Source organism: Cherax quadricarinatus, chromosome 15, assembly GCF_038502225.1.
Source record: "Cherax quadricarinatus isolate ZL_2023a chromosome 15, ASM3850222v1, whole genome shotgun sequence".
NCBI lineage: Eukaryota > Metazoa > Arthropoda > Malacostraca > Decapoda > Parastacidae > Cherax > Cherax quadricarinatus.
In genome coordinates this window covers 47,501-73,738 of record NC_091306.1, presented here as the reverse complement: position 1 = coordinate 73,738, position 26,238 = coordinate 47,501, and the positions used below count along the sequence as shown (strand labels likewise).

Genomic DNA, 26,238 nt, shown 5'->3' with positions numbered 1-26,238 from the left:
ACATGTCTCCCAGATATGTCAATAACAGTAAGTTAATATTTGTTTTGTATCAAGAGTTCTCCCCAGTTATATGAGTGAAAGGTTAATTCAAGATAATTCACCCACATAATTTCTCACACCTTCACTTCCTATGTAGTTTATCAAGACCTTCTTCTTTTCTTATGAAGACATATAGAAGTTACAATAGTTAGGTTTACATTTCATTTGGTTACAAATTTGATACAATTTTAATAAAAATACAATTTGATACAACTGCATGTTCAAAACAAAGCCAATAATTATGAAAAGCATTTCAAACAAAGTAATTGTAAAGCTTACATATTAGTATTTAATTCTAGTCCTAGTCTTCTTTCTTTCAACACACCAGCCGTATCCCACCAAGGCAGGGTGGCTCAAAAAGAAAAACGAAAGTTCCTCTTAAATTTAGTAATTTATACGGGAGAAGGGTTACTAGCCCCTAGTCCTAGTATATATAACTTTATTCATTTTAGATAATTTACACTGACTTTATAACAGATTAATGAGGTGCACTTTTTGGAGTGGTAGAATTATAGTGGTAATAACACTGCACGAGTATTTATAATTAATTATTGAATATTTCGTATAAGTAAGATTTAATAGGTGATTTTAACAATGTTATTTATATCTGTTGCCAAATAGGGAACTTTTGTTATTTTCATGCAGTGTTAAGTCAGGTATAAGGAAATAATACTATGCTAGAAATACATAGTAAAATGATCCTTAACAGGCTTCAACTTAGAAATGCTGTAAGGTACACACATCCACACTTACAAACAAGAGACTTAGAATCAGTTACATTAAATCCAGAGTATTTTGTTCCAGGGGTAGGGGTTGGCCTAGGAAGGGTTGGAGGGAGGAGGTAAAGGTTTTGTGTGTGAGGGGCTTGGACTTCCAGCAAGCATGCGTTAGCGTATTTGATAGGAGTGAATAGAGACAAATGGTTTTTAATACCTGACATGCTGTTGGAGTGTGAGCAAAGTAACATTTATGAAGAGATTCAAGGAAACTGGAAGGCCAGACTTGAGTCCTGTAGATGGGAAGTACAGTGTCTGCACTCTGAAGGAGGGGTGTTAATGTTGCAGTTTTATAACTGTAGTGTAAAGCACCCCTCATGGCAAGACAGTGATGGAGTGAATGATGATGAGTTTTTCTTTTTCGGACCACCCTGCCTTGGTGGGAATCGGCTGATGTGTTAATAAAATAAAATAATAATTTCTAAATTCTGTTTAATGGAGGTCTGTTGAATATAGGGTTTACTGTACTGTAGTTTCACTGCTGCTGAGCAACAAGAGGAACAAGTGAAACAAGATCACTCTTAGTAGGTATTATTGTTTTCTATACAAGCAACTTATCAATTTCTAAATAAGCTATGAATGTAATTCATTTATAAGTTGGGGAACTTCTAGAGAAACCTAAGCAGTCATTGAACTAAAATGCATATCAATCATACAGACATGTAAGTCACATACTACTGTATCTGTTAATGCAATGATAACAAATACGTATTGTAACACCTACCTGGTAGTTAAAACCTTACCTTTAAATCATCTCTTACTTCATCTTCAAATTTTTGTCCCCATATTGACTGACCTCCCTTCCCTGTCCCAGTTGGGTCACCAGTCTGGATCATAAAACCCTAAAATATAACATATTCATATAGATCTTTCTTTCAACACACCGGCCATATCCCACCGAGGCGGGGTGGCCCAAAAGGAAAAACGAAAGTTTCTCCTTTTACATTTAGTAATATATACAGGAGAAGGGGTTACTAGCCCCTTGCTCCTATTCATATAGATATCTACAGTAATATGTTGTCTCAATTATTAAAAATGTGTTTCATTTGGAAGACATTAATTAGAATAAGTCCTCAAGGTAACTTTTACCTCATAGTGTTCATAATAGTGCCACCAATATGTGCTTTTATCTACCTTCATCTCTACCTTAATTACCTTTACTACAAAGTACGAACTTTCATCTGTGCCATAATAACTTTTATATGATACTTAGCACTAGCAGGGCTGAGGGTTCTATGTTGGACTGCATGATGCTAGCACAGACAGCCTAACTAAACAGGTCATCAACCAGGAGGCCTGGTCAGTGATCAGGCTGTAGGAGCAATGGCCCCCAAAAATCAACATTATTATAATCAAGGGGAAGCGCTAAACCCGTAGGATTATACAGCGCCTGAGGGGGATGTGGAAGGCATTCAGGCTTAATTCAGGGAACTGGAGCACAGATCCAGTTCCCTAAATCAAGAGCCCCTCACCAACATCAAGGCCAAGAATCAACAGGTAGATACAGTACCTAAGAGACTCATTCTCACAATTAGGCATAGCCATCATGGTTTTATTCCTTATAAGTATTTATTGCTACTGTAATTTGATTAATGGCAGAGGCAATGCAGAGCAACCACTTCCTGTCCTTGATGAGAGCAAGACTTCATCTCTTGATCTGACTTCAAATTGTACCAACAAATATTACAACTTTACAGTTTATCTTTAACTACCATACATGTTGTACAAGAATGGTATACAATACCGACAAGATGAAATTAAGACACGTGCAACATCTGGGTATCTTTATTGTAGACGTTTCGCCATCCAGTGGCTTTATCAATACAAATTCCAGGACATAATTTGAAGACAGTAGGACTATATACAGAAGTTTAGGTAATTAGTCCCTCAGCCTTGGAGTTGGTGCGAAGAGCACCGTAGTCGTGGATGTTACCTGCTCCACATGGGTTAGTAGGTCTGTTGCAGTGTTCCTTCGGGAGAAGAGGCAAGGAGCCTGGTGCTTATATACTAACGTCAGGTGGAAAGGGGATATGTAGCAGACGTATATAGTTCTTCTGTCTTCAAATTATGTCCTGGAATTTTGCACTGATAAAGACACTGGATGGCAAAACGTCTACAATAAAGATACCCAGATGTTGCACCTGTGTCTCAGTTTTCATCTTGTTGATATTGTATACCATTTTTGTACAACTTGTCAGACACTGCAACATCATGGAATCTTGATTCTGAGGACATGAACATAACCTTCTTCACGGCTACGACAACTACTACTACAACTAACCCATCTCTTTGGGCAGGACTTCCACTGGGGAATCCCACCTACTATGCCCTCATCTGCTACACGTCCCCTTTCCACCTGACATTAGTATATAAGCGCCAGGCTCCTTGCCTCTGCTCCAGAACATCCACGACTACGGTGCTCTTCGCACCAACTCCAAGGCTGAGGGACTGATTACCTCAACTTCTGTAATAGTTCTACTGTCTTCAAATTATGTCCTGTAATTTGTATTGATAAAACCACTGGATGGCAAAACGTCTACAATAAAGATACCCATATGTTGCACAGGTGTCTTAATACCATACATGTACATTTTGAACTATCCATGTTTCTAATTGTTGTTGACGTAATATTTTACACACAAAGAAAATGTAAAAGAAATTTCAGTAAATAAGCAATGTGACTTTTAGTGTTTATCTCAGATATTCTGAGTTCAATAAGCCAATCAATGACTATATTATCCAAAAGAAGAATGCAGCTTAAAAAAAAAAAAAAAGTTTCAAACCATTTTTATCCAGGTCTAGGACAATGACCTTTATGTTACGATGGAAGAGGCAGCCATCATAATAATTAGAAGCACACAAAGCTAGAAAGTTTTCACAGCTCTTGGGACAGTGTTCACAAAATAACTCAATCTTGATATCACCAACATCGGTATGCAAAGTAACACTCTGCAAAGAAATATTATTAACATCAGAAACAAAAGTAACACACTGGAAAGTAATATCACCAACATCAGTATGCAAAGTAACACACTGGAAAGTAATATCACCAATACCAGTATACAAAGAAATATACCAGAGAGAAATATCACTCACATTAGAATGAAGAGGAAACTGCAAAAATCACAATTAAAACTAAGCCCTATTAAATTATTTCATAGTCCTTTGGTTATAACAGCTTAAATTATGTCACTAAAATAATATATGTTCTGTATTTATTTAACATAAAATCAGGATCTTAATGGGTAAAAACATGAGGATTAGACATTTTATAGTGTAATAAACATGTGAAAATTTTAATTCATAGGTGCCAAATTATTCAAACTTATTTAACTAAAATGCAAAAGCATGATATTAATAAATTTTAAGTATGGTGGACCCTTGGTTATTGGCCGTAATCTGTTCCAGAAGCTCGGCCTAAAACCGAAATGGCTGAAAACCAAAATAATATTTCACATAAGAATTTATGTAAATATAATTAATCAGTTCCAGACAAAAATATTCTCACAAAAAAAAGTTTTTTTTTTAACAATTAAATCAGTACAGTGGAACCTCAAATATCGAACTTTCTTCGGTCCAGAAGGCTGTTCGAGTGCCTTTACCGAATGAATTTATTCCCATCAGGAATAATATAAATTAGATTAGTCCATTTCAGACCCTCAAAAATACACTTATAAAAGCACTTACAAAAATACACTTGCATAATTGGTCGTGTTGGGAGCAGTTCGATTTTTGAGGTTCCACTGTATTACATACCTTTATTGAAGACTAATGCTGGCTTCTGGAATGCCTGCTACACTCCCTGCATGCCTGTTACACTCCTTGCATGCCTGCTACACTCCCTGCATGCCTGCTGCACTCCATGCATGCCTTCTACACTTGCTGCATGCCTGCTACACTTCCTGCATGCATGCTACACTTCCTGTATGCCTGCTACACTCCATGCATGCCTGCTACACTTGCTGCATGCCTGCTACACTTCCTGCATGCATGCTACACTTCCTGTATGCCTGCTACACTCCTACATCCCTGCTACACTCCCTGCATGCCTGTTACACTCCTTGCATGCCTATTACACTTCCTGTATGCCTGCTACACTCCCTGCATGCCTGCTACACTCCCTGCATGCCTGCTACACTCCCTGCCACCCTGCTACACTCCCTGCCACCCTGCTACACTCCCTGCCACCCTGCTACACTCCCTGTCTGCCTGCTACATTCTCTGCATGCCTGCTACACTTCATGCTTAAATTCCATGGTGTTTCTCGCTTTCTTTATCACAGGAACTTTACTAGGAACTTTCTTTGGAGCCATGGTTACTTATTTCGCAGTTGCACTGTAAAAAAAAAAACAAAAAAACAATGGAAAACAAGCAAAATGTTTGGATGTATGAACAGAAGCTTCCTCGCACACCGAAAGATACAGCCAAACTGATGTGCAAGTGGCCCCAGCCGGCGGACGGATGCGTCCGAAATGGCTGATCACTGAAATAATGGCCGATCACCAGGAGCCGATAAACTGGACGATCACCGAGTTGGCCGATAACAGGAACGGCCAATAACTGAGGGTCCACTGTAAATGGGTGTTTCTAGACTATAATGTCCTAGCAACTCATCACAGTGCTGTACTTTCATATCTGGCGAAGTAAACATCTTTTCCCTACATACAGTACTGTATTTCCAATGTAACTTTAGTAACTGGAGTAATACCACTTAAAATAATTGTTTCACAACCAATGAAAAAAATTATGACAGTTTAATTGTTAAACTAACTACAGAAAAGGCCTCTTTAGGAGAGTTTCTACCTTCTCATTATCAACATTTTGTAAATGTAAATCTGCATTAAGTCAATATAAAAGATACTTTTAACAGTGAATTACAGATTAACCAACAGGATAAACTGTAGAAATATAATGATAGATTCATTCAATGAAATTTAGAAAAAAAAAATTACAGTGGTACCCCGAGTTTTGTACAGCTCCCAACTCGAACAATTATGTAAGTGTATTATTGTAAGTGCTTTTGTAAGTGTATTTTTGGGGGTCTGAAACCGACTAACCTAATTTACATTATTCCTCATGGGAACAAATTCGTTCAGTAATGGCACTCGAACAGCCTTCTGGAACGAATTATGGCCGAAACTCGGGGTACCACTGTATGAGAAAGCCTTTTTCCTAAAAAAAAAAAAAAAATTATAATAAAGCACCCTGCAAATTATATGCCTAAAGTCTACAGACAAACAGACATCTTGATGATCCAAGAAGGAAGACGGTTGCTGCCTTCCAAGTACGTACATCATCTCTAGCAAGTTATATTATAGCCTCTTCTCACTTAATGATGGAGTTCCATTCCTAAGACTACCTCGTTAAACGAATTTGTCACTAAGTGAGGAGAATGCTGTAATGGTAGTGAGTTCGTGTCAACCATCTTTGATATTGTTTTAATGTCACCTTTGCGCCATTTATAACATTTCTGGTTTATACAGTAGTGTACTGTATATTGAAATAAACAGAATAGAGGAAATCAGCTCTAATATACATGATTTAGGAATGAATACTGGTCAGAGAGTCTGTTGTAAGTCTGAGGCATCGGTAAATGACTATATCGCTAAGTGAGGAGAGGCTGTTCAGTTCTATTTTTCTTAATATAATTTAAGACACCTAAAATGGAAGAATGTAACAAACACTGTGATAGTAGAAAAACATTACAGGAGGGAGATCATGCCCACTACCAAGGTATAATGGAAGGATAACATGCAATACTGACCATGCTAACGGGAAAAATTCCACGTAATATGCCCAATGAAGTTGTTTACTATTTTCACTTTCCCTTTGTGGGATACTTCTGTTATGATGCAAGCAGTGTGCTTCAAGGTCTCTTTTGATGACTGCAAGAATTGCTGTTTAGTGTAGCATCTCAAGGTCTCATTGCTAACTGAAAATAAAGAAAAAGGAACTCACTCAAATAATACTAAAGATGCTATAAAAATTATTGTACATTAACATGCACAAAATTAGTAATGACAATTGCAACTCTTTTCTAAGCTGCAAATGCAAGGGTATGATGAGCACACAAACTATTGGATGCACCCGTCTCTCACATTAAGTGTCCATGGTTCAATCTGTGGCATGGGTGAAAACAATGGGCATGTTTCTTTACACCTGCTGTCCCTGTTGACCTAGCAGTAAATTAGTTGGGTGTTAGTTGATTGGTGTTCGTTACATCCTGGGGAATAAGACTGAAGGACCCCAATGAAAATGAGACAAACAGTCATAACAACATACGAATGGAGGAACACTGCAGAAGGCCTACTGGCCCATACAAGGCAGGTCCTTATCAAAACCACCACTACTCAAAGCTACCCAAGAATTTACTCCTGTACCCATGACACCAATCACACCCAGCCTCTCCCACTCTTATTTATATTTGTCCAATTTCCTTTTAACGCTATCCAAGGTCCTAGCCTCGATTACCCTGCTCGGAAGACTGTTCCACACATCCACAACTCTGTTCTTTCTAAATCTAAATTTATCTAACCTAAATCTGTTATTTCTCATTCATACCTGATTTGATATCCTCAGTATTTTATTTTTATCACCTCTATGTCCATCATCCACTTATACACTTCAATGATATCTCCCCCCATTCTACGTCTCTCCAGAGAGTGAAGATTCAAGGCTATAAGTCTATCTTCATATGGGAGATTCCTTATATGTACAGTAAAGCATGGGTGGTGAATGTTGCAACAAGGAGAAGGCTGGAGGCAGTGCAGATGTCGTGTCTGAGGGCAATATGTGGTGTGAATATAATGCAGAGAATCTGTAGTTTGGAAATTAGGAGGTGTGGGGTGACTAAAAGTATCATCCAGATTTATAATTATAATCATGGGGGGAGAGCTAAATCCGTAGGATTGTACAGCGCATGTTGGGGGGGGGGATGTGGAACGTATTCAGGCTTAACTCAGGGAACTGGAGCACAGATCCAATTCTCTAGATCAAGAGCCCCTCACCAGCATCAAGGAACCTCCCTTGAGGGGAGTATTGTCCAGAAAGCTGAGGAGAGGTTGTCGAGGTCATTCAGACATTTAGAGAGGATGGAATGAGAAAGAATGAGTTGGAGAGCGTATAAATCTGTAGTGGAAGGAAGGTGGGGTGGGGGCCATCCTAGGAAAGGTTGGAGGGGGGGGGGGTAAAAATTTTGTGTGCAAGGGCCTTGGACCTCCAGCAAGCGTGCGTGAGTTAGATAGGAGCGGGTGGAGACAAGCGGTTTTTATGACTTGACATGCTGTTGGAGTGTGAGCAAGGTAACATTTATGAAGGGATTCATGGAAACAAGCAGGCTGGATTTGAGTCCTGGTGATGGGAAGTACGGTGCCTGCACTCTGAAGGGGTGTTAATGTTGCAGTTTTATAACTGTAGTGTAAGCGCACCTCTGGCAAGACAGTAATGGAGCGAGTAATGACAAAAGTGATTCTTCTTTTTCAAGTTGCCCTGCCTTGGTGGGAAACAGCCAGTGTGTTAATAAAAAAAATAATAAAAATAAAGTTCCAACAAAGTTTATTTAGATACAGGTACTCAGAAGTCCAGTTATACAAATAATGGTGATTACAATTATCATGCATTGTCTGTTAGGCCTGTATACCTTGTACATGTACTTGTAAAAATAAAGATACAGTATTATTATTATTCTTGCATATTAACTTGGATATTACCTAGGACATTCAGACATGAATTAGGTCATAAAAATATTACCTTATATTTTAGCAAGGTAAGCTCATAAAAATAAAAATTTAAATCACCCCCTCCAGATGATACAGACCAAACCATATGTAAACTTTGCCTGGTAGGCAATTCTCGCACCACACACACACACTGTGTGGCTTGATCCCCGGCAAGGGTGGAAGCATTGGGTATGTTTCCTTACCCCTGTTGTTCCATTCACCTAGCAAGCATGTACCTGGGCGTTAGTCGACTGGTGTGAGTCGCATTCTGGGGGGAGAAGGACCCCAGTGGCAATATGACACAATCTCTCGATGACACACTGCCTTTCTTAGGTTATCTTGGGTGGTTAACCCTATGGGGTTAAAAATCCGAACAAAATCTTATCTTATCCAGTGGCATATTACTAACTGTTCTGGCAAAATACTCTGACTCTGCCTACTGTAAATAACACATAACCATTAATTAACCTTAATACCCTGACTTTGCCTACTGTAAATAACGTATAACCATTAATTAGCCTTCCAGATATACTAGTAAGCCAGCTGGAGCCTGGTCATACTAACACACAAGTCTACTTATTTTGCTAGATGTACCAACCTGACTGACTAGTGTAAATCTTCTTCAGTATCAAATCACTCAAGTTCAACTGGAGCTCTTATCGCATTATATTGTTCTCAAACTGGTAACTGAGAGCTCAGGATTATAATTTACTCTTTCCTTGAAGGCATATGACTTTGACAATTCACTGCATCTGAAGACCAGTTTCTTTCTTTCTTCTTGGGTTAATCAGGCCACTGACAACTAAACAGTTGTACCATGACTCCACTGTCCAAAAAACTTACCATACCTGTGTCTGGCCTGACACAAGTAGGCCACAATGATACTCATGGAGTTGAGAGAGTTTATGGATCAAGGACCCCAGTGGAAATAAGTCACTTTGACAAACTTCTCTGGGTTATCCTAGGTAATTTACACAAATGTCACTATGTATAATAATTTGTGTAATTGTATTTGTATGTGTACCTGTACCTATGTATGCCATTGATGTCAGCTAGGCCTGAATACTTTGCATATATCCTTGTAGAATTATTATTATTATTATTATTATTATTTGTAGAAGTTGAGGATGATATCCCTTTTATGCTGCATTAACAAAATTGGCAGTAAGATATTGGGGACACTGGTTGTGAATAATTTTGAAAACAACTAAAGCTAAATTACGTTTATAAAATTGTTCACAACCAGTGTCCCCAATATCTTACTGCCAATTTTGTTAATGCCAGGAACCAAAGCAAAATAGAACTAGGGTAAGAGAGAATAACTTTGCAGTACCTAGAGTCAGTGGTCAGGTTTCAAAGACATTTTTCTGTACAGCACTAAAAGAGTGGAATAGATTGCCTGTACATGTCAAAGCCTGTGATAGCATGAGCCAGTTCATGTTATATATTGCCATATATTGATGATTATAATTGTTTTATGAAAACAGGCCTTCACTTTATTTATGTCAACGCAAGATCACTTTTTCCAAAATTGGCAGCAGCTATATTCATCTCTGAATCGTGGTTGGATGATACAGTGACTGACGAGGTCAGAATAGAAGGTTACAATATAAAACACTTAGATAGGAACAGAAAAGGTGGTGGGGTATGTGCCTACATTAGAAATGACTTAGCTTACAACCCAAGGCCTGATTTAAATAACAATAAACTGGAGATTCTATGGTTTGAAGTGCTGCTTCCCAAGACCAAACCCATCTTAGCAGGAACTAATTACCACCCTCCTACCCAGGACCAGTTCTTAGAAGACTTTTTCCAGAGTCTTGTCCGCACTTGAAAACAACTGCGAGACAGTAATACTGGGAGACTTCAATACCTGTTTTCAGCAGCAAAATAACAGGCTATGCAAAAGGTATAAGCAAATTCTTGGTTTAAATAGTTACACTCAACTAATTAATACACCAACCCGGATCACATAGTTCTCAGCCACCCTAATTGACTACGTACTTTGTAACTGCTCTAAGAACATTAGCCAGTCAGGCATCATTACCACAGGCCTTAGTGATCATTTCATCATTTACTGCACCAGGAAAATCACTAGGGATAGGATAGGCCTACACAGGACAATAAAAATGAGGTCAACTAGAAACTACAGTAAAGAAACACTGGTAAATAGGCTACACAATTGTGACTGGACAGTGATAACAAGTTGCATGGACATTAATGATTCCTGGGAAAAATTCAAAACAATGTTCACTACCATCCTTGATAACATTGCACAAGTTAAAGAGGTTAAGATTAAATGGAGAACTGAACCCTGGATGACTACTGATTACCTGGACCTGGAGAGAGTTCCGGGGGTCAACGCCCCCGCGGCCCGGTCTGTGACCAGGCCTCCTTAGGTCAGTGTCCCAGGATGCGACCCACACCAGTCGACTAACACCCAGGTACCCATTTTACTGATGGGGAACATAGACAACAGGTGGAAAGAAACACGTCTAATGTTTCTACTCTGGCTGGGAATCGAACCCAGGCCCTCACCGTGTGAAGCGAGAGCGTTAACCACCAGGCCACCAGAGCCTGTGAGATATTAGATAATATGAAATTCAGAGATCAGTTGCTAAAAAGATTTAAAACAGACAGACAGAATATTGCAGCACTAAATGAATTCCAAAGGGTGAGGAACAGAGTACAGAGACTTATAACAGGAGCAAAGGTAAAGCACTATTGCTCAAAAAATGAAGAGTATAAGCATAACCCCAGAAATCTCTGGCAACAACTAAAACAGTTGGGATATAGCCATAAGCCAGTAGATAGGTCTAACATAGTACTCACTATCGATAACGAGGTATGCCATGAAACATCTAAGGTGGCAAATTGCTTTAATTCCTACTACACATCTGGTGCATCAACACTAGTAAGTAAACTACCAGCTGCATCAAATATCTTTAACACAGACTCTGATAAGTTTCAAACATACTATACCAATAAAGGGGTAACCCCAAACAGTTGTCAACTAGTAAGTGTATCTCATGACTTTATTAAAAAAGAACTAAGCGGGTTAAACCCAACTAAGAGCACTGGCCTGGATAAGTTCCTAAAAGATGGTCCTTCTGAATTGTCAATCCCTATTGCTCACATAATAAATTTGTCCATCTCCACTAATTAGTACTTTACTACATGTAAACCACACAATAACCAAATTCTGTAAACTCAGCATTGTAATCCTTAGAGAATAAACTTTGAATTTGAATTTGAATACCGTACCGGAGAGGTTCAAGGAGGCCAGAGTTACTCCTCTCTTCAAGAAGTATAGTAGGTCTGATGTAAGCAACTATAGGCCTGTTAGAGAGGGAGGTGTACTGTCAAGTATTTAAGTACCTTAATGACAACAACATTCTCCATAGCTATCAATCAGGATTTAGAAGATCTCACTTAACTGACACCTCCCTAATTAATCTGATGGATTACTTGAGAACTGAAATGTCAATGGGAACCTCATAGGTATGGTAACCTTAGACCTGCAAAAGGCCTTCGATACTGTCAACCATAGTATATTATGTAAGAAACTTCAAGCTATCGCTCCTGTCTGTCTCAACTATTGGATCACTACGACAAGGTCCTAGATGCACTAGAAGACAAAAAGAATGCAGATGTAATATATACAGACTTTGCAAAAGTCTTCGACAAGTGTGACCATGGCGTAATAGCACACAAAATGCGTGTTAAAGGAACAACGGGAAAAGTCGGTCGATGGATCTATAATTTCCTCACTAACAGAACACAGAGAGTAGTAGTCAACAGAGTAAAGTCCGAGGCAGCTACGGTGAAAAGCTCTGTTCCACAAGGCACAGTACTTGCTCCCATCTTGTTCCTCATCCTCATATCTGACATAGACAAGGATGTCAGCCACAGCACCGTGTCTTCCTTTGCAGATGACACCCGAATCTGCATGACAGTGTCTTCCATTGTAGACACTGCAAGGCTCCAGGTGGACATCAACCAAATCTTTCAGTGGGCTGCAGAAAACAATATGAAGTTTAACGATGAGAAATTTCAATTACTCAGATATGGCAAACACGAGGAAATTAAATCGTCATCAGAGTACAAAACAAATTCTGGCCACAAAATAGAGCGAAACACCAACGTCAAAGATCTGGGAGTGATCATGTCGGAGGATCTCACCTTCAAGGACCATAACATTGTATCAATCGCATCTGCTAGAAAAATGACAGGATGGATAATGAGAACCTTCAAAACTAGGGATGCCAAGCCCATGATGACACTCTTTAGGTCACTTGTTCTATCTAGGCTGGAATATTGCTGCACACTAACAGCACCTTTCAAGGCAGGTGAAATTGCTGACCTAGAAAATGTACAGAGAACCTTCACGGCGCGCATAACGGAGATAAAACACCTCAATTACTGGGAGCGCTTGAGGTTCCTGAACCTGTATTCCCTCGAACGCAGGCGGGTGAGACACATGATTATATACACCTGGAAATCCTAGATAAGATAAGATAAGATTTCGTTCGGATTTTTAACCCCGGAGGGTTAGCCACCCAGGATAACCCAAGAAAGTCAGTGCGTCATCGAGGACTGTCTAACTTATTTCCATTGGGGTCCTTAATCTTGTCCCCCAGGATGCGACCCACACCAGTCGACTAACACCCAGGTACCTATTTGCTGCTAGGTGAACAGGACAACAGGTGTAAGGAAACGTGTCGAAATGTTTCCACCCGCCGGGAATCGAACCCGGGCCCTCCGTGTGTGAAGCGGGAGCTTTAGCCACCAGGCCACCGGGCCTAGAGGGACTAGTACCGAACTTGCACACGAAAATCACTCAGTACGAAAGCAAAAGACTTGGCAGACGATGCAACATCCCCCCAATGAAAAGCAGGGGTGTCACTAGCACGTTAAGAGACCATACAATAAGTGTCAGGGGCCCGAGACTGTTCAACTGCCTCCCAGCATACATAAGGGGGATTACCAACAGACCCCTGGCAGTCTTCAAGCTGGCACTGGACAAGCACCTAAAGTCGGTTCCTGACCAGCCGGGCTGTGGCTCGTACGTTGGTTTGCGTGCAGCCAACAGTAACAGCCTGGTTGATCAGGCTCTGATCCACCAGGAGGCCTGGTCACAGACCGGGCTGCGGGGGCGTTGACCTCCGGAACTCTCTCCAGGTAAACTCCAGGTATCGGTTTATGTCCTACCTTAGCAACAGGGGACAAATTGTCAAAATTAACAAAACGGAATAAGAACCCCTGCCGATAACATGTGGAGTTCTCCAAAGTAGTATTCTGCGTCCCTTATTATTCCTATGCTATGTTAACGACACGCCATTCAGTGTCAAGTGCAAACTCCTACTGTATGCAGATGACAGTGCTCTGTTAGTGTCAGGTAAAGACCCACAATATATAGCTAATGTATTAACACTGGAACTGGAGTCCTGCAGCAAATGGTTAGTAAATAACAAACTGTCACTACACCTCGGGAAAACTGAAGCCATTCTCTTTGGCACGAAACATAAACTGAGAAGGGTAAATAATTTTAATGTTCAGTGTAATGGGGAGCCCATCACTTCAGTTTCCTCAGTAAAAAATCTGGGAAGATGTTATCTCCATTATAGAATAATAATAAGATATTATAACCTTTATATTATAATAATAATAAGGTAAACGGACCCTAATGGAAATAAGTCATTCTGACTTTTTGGGGGGTTATCCTAGGTACTTGACACATATGCTGGTATGTATGACAATCTCTGTAACTGTATTTGTGTATACCTGAATAAACTTACTTATTCAAGAGAGCCACAATGTACCTTGTGAATAAAGCTACAGAAAGGGACCCCTCAAGGAAGGTTCCTTGATGTTGGTGAGGGGCTCTTGATTTAGGGAATTGGATCTGTGCTCCAGTTCCCCTGAATGCCTTCCACATGCCCCCCCCCCCAGGCGCTGTATAATCCTCCGGGTTTAGCGCTTCCCCCTTGATTATAATAATAATAATAATACAGAAAGGGAGAGTGATTTCTTGTATAAAAATACCTAATTTTACCTCTCCCTTAGTACATCTTTTATTGTAACTGTTTTTACATAGTTAAGATACTTACCTGTTTTTAACTTTTAAATATAAATAATACTTACCACAAAGACCCCAAGGGCTTACTTACTTACACGTTGTCTGACTTTTTTGGGTTATGCTAGGTTCTCTACACATATGCCATATAGCATGAACTAATAGGATATTCAGTTATCTTGTATTCATTGTAACTCCTAAATTTATACTTACACGCACGTGAGTGTTGTGTGTATAAAATTACAGAAATTGTCATTCCCTTTTTAATCATAAGTTTGTCCGAAATGCTCTCATATTAAGGGGCGTTCTGCGTGCACACCTAAATGTTATTCACCTTTGTACAAACATTGTATCATAATAATATAAAGTATTATTATTATTATTATTATTATTATTATTATTATTATTATTATTATTATTATTATTATTATTATTATTATTACTATTATTATTATTATTATTATTATTATTATTATTATTATTATTATTATTATTATTATTATTGTTATTATTATTATTATTATTATTATTATTGTTATTGTTATTGTTATTGTTATTATTATTATTACTATTATTATTTTTATTATTATTATTATTATTATTATTATTATTATTATTATTGTTATTGTTATTATTATTATTATTATTATTATTATTATTGTCATTATTATTATTATTATTATTATTGTTATTATTATTATTATTATTATTATTATTATTATTGTTATTGTTATTGTTATTATTATTATTATTATTATTATTATTATTATTATTATTATTATTATTATTATTATTATTGTAGTAGTAGTAGTAGTGGTGGTGTGTGCAGACGCATCTTTATTCGCTTATGTCTGGTTGTTGTTGTTCTTGTAAATGATGGCTGACCTACTGAGTTAGCTCGTGGCTGCAGAGTTCCAGCTGATAGTTTCCTGGTGCTAATAACCTCGTAGTCGAAGCGCTTAAAGAAGGAAGAGAGGGAAAATATCAGTTGAAGGAACACAAGAAGAGTAAGGACTCCGCAAAGGGCCCCTAGAACCCTCAGCAAGAACAACCATACACTTCGTAAAGTAAAAGGACACAAGTGCAACTAATGTGACATTTTATTGTGGCAACGTTTCGCTCTCCAGGAACTTTATCAGAGAGCGAAACGTTGCCACAATAAAATGTCACATCAGTTGCACTTGTGTCCTTTTACTTTACAACCCAGGGTAGAGAGGGTTAGCATCCCATGATAGGGTTAGCAACCCAGGGTAGGGAGGGCTAGCATCCCAAGGTAGGAAAGGTTAGCATCCTAGGGTAGAGGGGGTTAGCAACCCAAGGTAGGAAGGGTTAGCATCCCAGGGTTGGGAGGGATAGCATCCCAGGGTAGGAAGGGTTAGCATCCCAGGATAGCCTAAGAAAGTCAGTGCATCATCAAGGACTGTCTTATTTACATTGTGGACCTTCAGTCTTGTCCCCCCAGTCATCTAGCACCCAGATACCTGCTTCCTGCTAGGTGGACAGGGACTGCAGGTATAAGGTAACTAACACCCAGGTACCTAACTACTTCTAGGTGAACAGGACAGCAGGCTGTTAATTGAGTCACCCAGGTACCTACTTACTGCTAGGTGAATAGGGACAGCAGGTGTAAGGAAACACAACCAATGTTTCTGCCCAACTGGGAATTGAACCCCAGACACTCAGTGTGTGAGGCAAGAGCATCGCTTACCAAGCCAAGGGTAAATTGTAGCTATCCTCAGGAAGAAGGCAAGAAATGCTTTAATCAAATGTTTGTATGACCCTTTTTGGTTTTGTGGCATTTTCTTCGATGTTAATAATGACAACCTTTAATGTAGGTATAACAGCAAGTTATACTAGGTAATTTATACATATGTTAATAGGTAGATAACTTTACTTTTATGTACCTGTACCTAAATACGCTTACTTGCCCATCTCGCATACACAGTGTCTGTGGATTGATCCCAGCATGGATGGAAGCACTGGGCATGTTTCCTTACACCTGCTATTCCTATTCACCTAGCAGTAAACCATACCCCCGGCCGGGATTGAACCCGCGGTCATAGAGTCTCAAAACTCCAGCCAGTCGCGTTAGCCACTAGACCAGCTAGCCACAATAAGATTCATCCAATTAGGTATATTTCTACACCATAGGAAGGTTAGCACAGGCACCACTGTGACCACAAATGCAAGTTTTTACAGAGGAATCTCCAGCTAGCGTGGCCGTGACGAACTCTAGCTCAAGTCCCTTCACTGCCGTCAACATGACTCAAGAAATCGTAATGACACGATTGCAAACAAACCATACCCCCGGCTGGGATTGAACCCGCAGTCAGAGAGTCTCAAAACTCCAGCCCGTCGCGTTAGCCACTAGACCAGCTAGCCACAATAAGATTCATCCAACTAGGTATATTTCTACACCATAGGAAGGTTAGCACAGGCACCACTGTGACCACAAATGCAAGTTTTTACAGAGGAATCTCCAGCTAGCGTGGCCGTGATGAACTCTAGCTCAAGTCCCTTCACTGCCTTCACTGTGGTGCCTGTGCTAACCTTCCTATGGTGTAGAAATATACCTAGTTGGATGAATCTTATTGTGGCTAGCTGGTCTAATGGCTAACGCGACGGGCTGGAGTTTTGAGACTCTCTGACCGCAGGTTCAATCCCGGCCGGGGGTATGGTTTGTTTGCAATCGTGTCATTACGATTTCTTGAGTCACCTAGCAGTAAGTAGGTATCTGGGTTAGTCCTCGTTGTGGGTTGCATCCTGGGGGGGGGTGGCAGTATACCTTAGATAGTAATGAGCTTTAAAATGAGTTCAGGTAGTATAACAGCTCTTTGCCTGTAAAATTGATTTGTGTAAAAAAAAAAAAAAAGTTTCTACTAAACATGAATGCTTTTTTAAATTTTATATGTATAGACACTTATCTTTTACTTCTAACCTTGATCTGCAGAGGAAACTTAAGTTATTGAGCTGTCCATGGCCTTTTATGTGATAATCATAGTTAACATAAAATTTTAGTTTTTGACAGAAATGTTACAAATAAGCTTAATTAATTTTGTTTATTCCTTTGCTAAGAAGCTGCCAGGAATTCTCCTTGTATCATTCTTTTGAAAATGATCACTTATCCATAATTTCTTGCATTGTTTAATAGATCTCTACAGTGTTTTATTATTTTACTACTATTTTTATATACAGTTGTTATATTTTTATATCTAGAGTTGTTTTCTTATATTTAAATTAGTACTGGACTCCTTTGCCAGGTAGCTATCATTGCTTCTTATTGCACTAATCACATTAATTGCACCGTTTGTCACTTGTCGATAATTTTTACATCATATGACTTTGATACTCGATCACTACTGTTAATGTTCAAATAATTTAAAACTCAATCTCTAACCCTTAAACGGTCCAAACGTATATATACGTTTTCTCGCGTAGCGCCCCAAACGTATGTATGCGTTTCCTTTGTCATTCTTTCAACATTGGCACAATAGGCTTGAGTCACCTAGACATGAGAGAATGGGTGTGCACACTCAGTGTGCGCCATATGAAAAAAATTGGGGACGCCTGGCTACCAAATCTCTCTTTTCCTATAAAAAAAAATTTTCAAAATATTCGGGGCGCTACACACGTGAACGTATATATACGTTTGGACCGTTTAAGGGTTAATAATTGCATTCTCTTACTGGAATATTTTTTTCCATTCACATTCACCATTGTTATACAATATTCCTTAATTTCCCTATTGCTAACCTCTTAATATTAAGTTTTTCAAACATTTTTGTTTATGCACACAACTAGTGACCTTGAACTCGCCCTCTGAGCCCTTAAACTGTGACATACCCAGAAATAAAATTTCCTGTGAGTTGGCAACAGCAGCATAAATGCATCGGCAATATTTGTTTTAATGTTAATTTATGACATTATATGTTTTAGATATGCATCATAAGTACACTAGTTGGTAGAATTACCAACAATATGTTAGGTAAAAGGACAAAAGTGCAACTAATGTGACACTTTATTGTGGCACCACTTGCACTTGTGTCCTTTTACTTAGATGTGTTTCACTGTTTCAATCCTAGGAAAATGCATAGCCCGACATTACTCCACTTGCTACACATTCAGTATAAGTAGGTGCAAATATGGAATACAGTGGTACCTTGAGTTTCGAACTTAATTTGTTCCAGAAGGCTGTTCGAGTGCCGATACCGAACGAATTTGTTCCATGAGGAATAATATAAATTAGAATAGTCCGTTTCAGACCCCCAAAAATACACTTACAAAATCACTTACAAAAATACACTTACATAATTGTTCAAGTTGAGAGCTGTCCAAAACTTGAGGTACCACTGTTCTTATTACAATTGTTTCAAGGTGTAATGCTCCTCTAAGTATCGAGATATGTACATCAAATTGTATGACGTTCTTGGATTATCCTGGGTTAATTATTATATTTAGGCTTGAGGGAATATCTGGGGTTAAATAAACATTATAATTTTTATGTGTACCTTGAAGACTACTATGAAGCATATTTACAAGGAAATTTCATGATACGTATTACAATTGTTTCAAAGTACATATAATAGTCACTAACACTTGGAAATGCACATTGCTTGATCACATTGGATTACATATCTTAGGCTAAATCTTATTGTGTAATTTTTGCCTGAATGCCACTGTTTGTGTCATGAAGTTGTAGTTAATTTGGAATGAATAAGGCATCTTTCTGTTAGTTCCACACCCTGTTTGCTGGAAGAGAAGCTGGTGGTGGAACAACAGATCCTGGTTTCATTGTTTACTTATGCTAATTAAACAGTGTTACCAATGATACACTGCAAAGACTAGCCTGGTCTTAGATTTTTTTTCAAAGGCATGGATGGGTTGTAGGAGACCCAAATGTTAAGCTAAGGTCAAAAATACTGGCAGGTAATGTATTGGAAGACAAAAAATTGTGCATTCTAGTACATTTGGTGCCTATGTGGTTTGCTTATACATTTTTTGGTAGAAATTACTGTAGTAAAGAAAGGTGGAATTTTATTTCCCAGTTTTGTAAGGTAGAGGGGATGTGATTGATATTTTTTATATCAGTTTTATTTATTTTTTAATGTGAATATTTGGTACATGTGTGGAAAGCTTATATCTTTTGGTGAAACATAAGTTAAGAACTGTGGAATCTGCAAAATCTCAGAAGAAATCCCATTCTTTGCATGTTATAATGGGTTCACTTTGTGCCACCATCCATGAATGCATCTTGCATAAAGTGAAGGGAACACCTGCATGCTGTAATCCAAAAGGGCTTCAAGGACCATATGCCATTGAGTAAGCTTATCAGGAAAACCATAGTCAGCTGAGTTAGAGCTATTATGTGGATTTTTACAAAGCATAAAATTATCATGACTTTCACAAATAGTAGGAGTAAACCTCCAGTTGGGGGTTATGCCTTTTGGCTTAAAGACATCCTTATGGATTTTTCTAGTATTGCCTAGTCATCCCAAACTCAGGAAAAAAAATTGTGATGATTCAGTCATTGAAACAATATCCAAGAGCCAGTAGTTGGCATAATTTCACCAAATCTCACCCACACACAGTCCCTACTTTAACTAGTTTGCACGCAAAAGACATACAAATCTTAAGTCATGATTGATTGCCATGCAAGCAGTTTAGTCTCAAGTCACCCACTACTCGTTTTCAGATGGAATCTAAAACACTAGGTTTAAATTTTGTGGCTTCTCTCGTACCATTGACATTCCTATCCTGTCTTGGGAAATGGGAGGGAATGATATCCTTCAGTTTTAGATTGCAAGCTTTGGTTTTAGTGTTCAAATTTGATAAATTTTTTGGAATGGGGCCCCCAAAAATGTCTTGATGATGCATGCCTCATCAATGTTTGGGTATCTACTTTGAAGATATAAAGTCAGATTTCATGGGATTAATATCTCATCAATTTACCTATTATGTGAGCTAAAGTGAATTTGTCATTCACTTAGCAGTAGCTCATTCAGATCACTGATCATCTGGCCATCAAATGTAAACCTCCAGTTGGGGGTTATGCCTTTTGGCTTAAAGACATCCTTATGGATTTTTCTAGTATTGCCTAGTCATCCCAAACTCAGGAAAAAAAATTGTGATGATTCAGTCATTGAAACAATATCCAAGAGCCAGTAGTTGGCATAATTTCACCAAATCTCACCCACACACAGTCCCTACTTTAACTAGTTTGCACGCAAAAGACATACAAATCTTAAGTCATGATTGATTGCCATGCAAGCAGTTTAGTCTCAAGTCACCCACTACTCGTTTTCAGATGGAATCTAAAACACTAGGTTTAAATTTTGTGGCTTCTCTCGTACCATTGACATTCCTATCCTGTCTTGGGAAATGGGAGGGAATGATATCCTTCAGTTTTAGATTGCAAGCTTTGGTTTTAGTGTTCAAATTTGATAAATTTTTTGGAATGGGGCCCCCAAAAATGTCTTGATGATGCATGCCTCATCAATGTTTGGGTATCTACTTTGAAGATATAAAGTCAGATTTCATGGGATTAATATCTCATCAATTTACCTATTATGTGAGCTAAAGTGAATTTGTCATTCACTTAGCAGTAGCTCATTCAGATCACTGATCATCTGGCCATCAAATGTTGGCCAGATAACAGGCAAGCACTTGCTCAGTTTCTTTATTGAATGTCTAAATCAGCTTATGTCCTCATGAGCAGAGCTCTGATCTTTTTGGGAGAGAACTTTTTTTTTTTTTCAGGATCAGCTGTCACACTCACTTCTGATGCTACATGAGGCATAGCTAGTAGATTTTTTTTTAGGTCTAGTGGAGAGTTGAAGAACTTGGCATAGGTTCTTTGTAGCATAGGAGATTCGCATGCTTCCAAATGTTCCATTTTTGAACCTTTTAAAATTGTCATCTCAGTGCTTTCTCTTTTGCTGGTTTCTCCCAAATTTCCTGTTTTCTCGTATTATTTTTAAGAAAATACGTTCTGTTAATATATTGCCTCTTTTCTCCTCTCCTCCAACAAACAAATAAATTTCCATTGTTATCAGGCTTTCTTTGTAATTTGCATTATTTTTGGAATATGTTATGTCTGCTCAATTTTTCAGTTTTGTAAACAAATGTGTGTCTGAAGAATGTCTCAGAAAAATAATCTATTTGATGATGGCTCTGATGGAGAAGAAGAAACATTACAAATTAATAAAACCTATGCTGCAAAATATGAAGAATGGAGAAGAGGAGAGGAACTGGAAAAGCGTAAGTCTCAGTTTTTAAATTTTTAGTAATTTATTTTCTTTATCCAAATTAAATAATAATTGTTGATACAGTATTGCAATGAAAGAGAACTGAAAGTAATTTATTTTGCATATTTGATTAAACCAGACTTCTTGAATGTAAATACAGTAAATCCTTAATTTAACCCTTTAACTGTCAGACTGTTGATCTATGCATTACTGCTAGTGCTCCAGAGGTTGATCAACGCACTGTTTTTCCTGCATTCAAATTTGACACCAGAGGTCTGATAGGTGTAGGCATTATAAAATGGATCTTAACACTCAGTGTGTGCAGTACGTATTTAAAACATCTGGGACCACTTGGTACCTTGTGGGAGCACCAGTTCAGTTGAGCACCAGCTATAGCAAACACCATGGCAAACCCCAGGGATTCACTAATGTCTTGTATTAACACACTTTTTTTCAAGGAAAGTTATGTTGACCCCTAGTTTAGTGGCTTTGAGACTGATGTGGTCACAAGTGGTCAAGGAAATATAAAAAAAAAAAAAAACGATAATAACCCATGTTCAACATTTGTGCCACATCCTTTCAGTTTTGATCCTGCCAGAATGTCCTATCACTTCTGCTCTGAGTTAATAGAGAAAGAGGGAGAGAGAGGGAGGGGGGAAGGATTCTGCAACATGTGTAAATGTGTTTGACTGAATGGTTGGCTAACTCTGGCTCTCTCTGGATCTTTCTCTCTCTGGATCTTTCTCTGGATCTTTCTCTCTCTGGATCTTTCTCTGGATCTTTCTCTCTCTGGATCTTTCTCTCTCTGGATCGTTCTCTCTCTGGATCTTTCTCTCTCTGGATCGTTCTCTCTCTGGATCGTTCTCTCTCTGGATTGTTCTCTCTGGATCGTTCTCTCTCTGGATCTTTCTCTGGATCTTATTCTCGCTGGATCTTTCTCACTCTGGATCTTTCTCTCTCTGGATCTTTCTCTCTCTGGATCTTTCTCTCTCTGGATCTTTCTCTCTCTGAATCTTTCTCTCTCTGAATCTTTCTCTCTCTGGCTCTTTCTCTCTCTGGCTCTTTCTCTCTGGTTCTCTCTGGCTCAAGCTCTAGCTCTCTGGCTCTAGCTCTCTGGTTCTAGCTCTCTGGTTCTAGCTCTCTGGTTCTAGCTCTAGCTGTCTCTGTCTGTCTCTATCTGTCTCTTCTCTCTCTCTCTCTTGTTCTCTCTCTCTATCTCTCTCTCTCTCTCGTTCTCCCTATCTCTCTCTCTCGTTCTCTCTCTTGTTCTATCTCTCTCTCTCGTTCTCTCTCTTGTTCTATCTCTCTCTCTCTTTGTTCTCTCTCTCTCTTTCTCTCTTTGTTCTCTCTCTCTTTGTTCTCTCTCTCTCTCTCTTTGTTCTCTCTCTCTCTCTTTGTTCTCTCTCTCTCGTTTTTTTTTTTACACAGGGTTTGACAAGGTTAAGGATCCCTAGCTTTATTAACAGCTATTTACAGGTTAAGGATTCCTAACTTTATTGGCAAGCTAAGAGCTGTTACCTACATCAGCTCATTCGAAAGCATTTTTATTGTTATGAGACATACAAGTAGGAAACAGGATGAAGTTGGAGCCATCTGTGGGCCAGCATTTTCATTTGATCAACTGACTTTATCTCGTTGACATCATTATGCTGTACGAATGTGTTCCATACTCGAGTCATCCTGGGTATGTATGATCTCAGATGGAGTGATGTTCTGGAGAAGGGTACAGCCAGAGTGAAGTTGCTGCTTTCTGCCCGTCTTGTGGCATAAAAGCTTGTTTCACGCTGTCCTCGAAGTGGATCCAAGTGTGGTATTTTGACAATATTGGCCTTGTACATAACAGTAAGGCCACCCACATCCCTCCTATGTTGAAGGCTCTGCTGAAATGACAGACCTATCCAGGATGGGTCCAGGCGAGAGATGAGACGTCTTGCTCTGTTCTCTACTCTGTCAAGCAGTCGCAGATGAGAGGGGGGGCAGGCAAACCAAGAAAGTGGAGCATACTCAAGGTGCGAGCGTACTTGTGCCTCGTACAGGATCTTGCAACCCCTACTGTCAAGCAGATGGGAGATACGGCGAAGTGCTGTAAGCTTCCTGGCTGCCTTGTTTGCAAGATTTACAACATGGTTCTTCATGGTTAGTTTGGAGTCAAATTTCACCCTAAAAGGATATCAACTTCTTCTCCAGGTGCCAACATCCTCCCATTCATCCTTACTACTGCACCAGCATTACCATCATGGTGCCTAGAGACGATCATCATTTGCGTTTTCTCAGGTGCAAATGTTACTTGCCATCTATTTCCCAAAGCTGATATAGCTCTCAGCTGGTGATTGATGTAGCTTAGAGCAGCTGGCATTTCTTCTCTTGGACAAGTGAATGTCAGTGTACAGTCGTCTGCATATGCATGTGATTCTGGGATGAGATGAAGAAGGTCGTTGAAGTAGACATTCCATAACAATGGTCCCAGCACGCTTCCTTGTGGAACACTTGCCCCAATAGGATGTCTTGCTGATTCCGTTCCATTGAGAACTACACTTAGAGATCTACCATGATGGTAATCACTGAGGAGACAAAGCGTAGAGCCTGCAATTCCCAGTGCTTGAAGTTTTGCTAAGAGGCCCTGGTGCCACACCCGGTCGAAAGCTCCAGCAATGTCCAGTGCTACCACACAGCTGACTTTGGATTCATCCAGTGACTGGTGCCACTTAGTGGAGAGGTTTAACAGATCAGCAGCAGAGTAACCTTTCCTGAAGCCATATTGACGATCACAAAGTAGTGAGTGGTAGTCAAAAAACTCTGTCATTTGTCTAGAGATTATTGTCTCAAGGATCTTACCAGATATTGACAGGAGTGACACTGGTCTGTAGTTGCTGATTTCTGCTCTGCTCTTCTTTTTGTGAACAGGGACTACATTCGCCTCTTTCCATAGAGAGGGCCATTTACACTGTACTAGGCAGTGCTGAAAGATGCGAGTTAGAGGTGCTGCTAGCTGGTCTGCACATCTTCTCAACAATCTTGGGCTCAACTTGTCTGAGCCCACAGCCTTTTCTTGGTCAAGCGATTTAAGTAGGAAATGCACCTCCTCCTGCCTTATTGTCACCACTGACAGTTTTGACACAGTTCTTGCAGCTAGCCAAGGAGGGTCCCTTGCTGGATCAGGAACTTGCATTTTGGTAGCAAAGTGTTCAGCAAAGAGGTCCGCCTTCTCTTGACTACTAGTAGAGGTGGTCCCATCCTGTCGATTTAGAGGTGGAATAAGTTCATCAGGCAGATAACCTTGTCTGTCCTTGACCAGGGACCACCAGGTTTTGGAGCCTACCCTACCTGATGCTAACTTTCTTTTAGTGTCCACCTCCCATTTAGCAATGGCCCACTTTTGAACATCACCCATATGCCTACAGGCTTGCATGTGCAAGTTCCTGTTATAGGTGGTAGGATGTCTCTTATACCTTCGCCATGCTTTGTACTTAGCAGTAGCAGCCTCTCTACAACGAAAGCCAAACCAAGGCTGATCTGTAGGCTTCGTCACATATTGCCGGTGAGGAATGTGTTCTTGTTGTAGATTAAGGATGTGTCCAGTGAAGGCTTTCACTTGGTTGTCAACATCCCCTTGGAGAAGAGCATTCCAGTTGGTGGTGGCGAGCTCAGAGCAAAGGGCTGGCCAATTACCTCTTTCCCATAGCCAGGTTGTGCGTGTGGACTCCTCACCTCGTTCTGTTGGGATCTTAAGTGTCGTAAAAACAGCCTTGTGGTCAGACGATCCAACATAGCCGAGGGGTTGACAAGTGACTATGCCTTCTGCCAGATCACTCACTGCTGGGTCAAGGGAGGAGCCGGAGATATGAGTAGGGAAATCAACAAAGTTTCTCATGTCAAAAACTGCAAGAAGGTCATCAAAGTCCCTCTGTATAAGGTGCTGGTTGAGGTCACCAACAATTATAATATGTTGACAGTTGTGTTGTAGCAGAAGGGAGTCAATATTTTCCATTAGGAAGTTGATAGGGTCTGCATGTTGCCACTGAGGTCTGTACATTGCACATGCTAGTACAGAGGTACTAGTGTTTATACAGAGCTTGAAGAACATCATTTCAAGATGTGTAGGGGTGGCAACATCAATGTGCTGGGCATGAACACTTTTAGAGAAGCACACAGCAACACCACCTCCTTGCCCTTGCCTGTCTCTTCTCATCCATGAGGTGTAGCCAGCAATTCTTGCAAAATTTTCTGGAGTCCTGTCATCCAGAAATGTTTCAACAACGGCTATCATGTCGGGACGTCGAGTGTTCACAAAACTATGTGTGAGCTCTCCAACATTAGTAATGAAACCTCTAATGTTGGCTGATAGACTGGCTCCTCATGATGAAGTGGTCAGCTTGAGGTGGTGG

The 26,238-nt window shown here is 39.6% G+C and overlaps 2 protein-coding genes across 17 annotated transcripts in view; one reads left to right on the top strand and one right to left on the bottom strand.

Moving 5' to 3' along the window:
- The window catches only part of LOC128692117 (peptidyl-prolyl cis-trans isomerase-like 3), a 29,584-nt gene extending 14,774 nt beyond the window's left edge, over positions 1-14,810 (bottom strand). The window contains exons 1-4 of one of the 16 annotated variants that reach the window (XM_070085046.1): positions 14,678-14,810; positions 6,580-6,747; positions 3,627-3,764; positions 1,559-1,657 (exon numbers count right to left, since the gene is read on the bottom strand). In XM_070085046.1, coding sequence (XP_069941147.1) covers positions 1,559-1,657; positions 3,627-3,764; positions 6,580-6,582 — 240 coding nt within the window. In that variant the 5' untranslated portion in view covers positions 6,583-6,747; positions 14,678-14,810. The other 15 variants (XM_070085052.1, XM_070085054.1, XM_070085056.1 and 12 more) reach the window with 15 other exon arrangements.
- A 618-nt stretch (positions 14,811-15,428) lies between these two features.
- LOC128692019 (protein KRI1 homolog) overlaps positions 15,429-26,238 on the top strand; it is a gene marked incomplete at its 3' end in the record, with an annotated part of 54,789 nt that continues 43,979 nt past the window's right edge. Inside the window, 2 exon segments of the mRNA XM_070085044.1 lie at positions 15,429-15,616; positions 21,719-21,866. Of these exon segments, the coding sequence (XP_069941145.1) occupies positions 21,746-21,866 (121 nt within the window).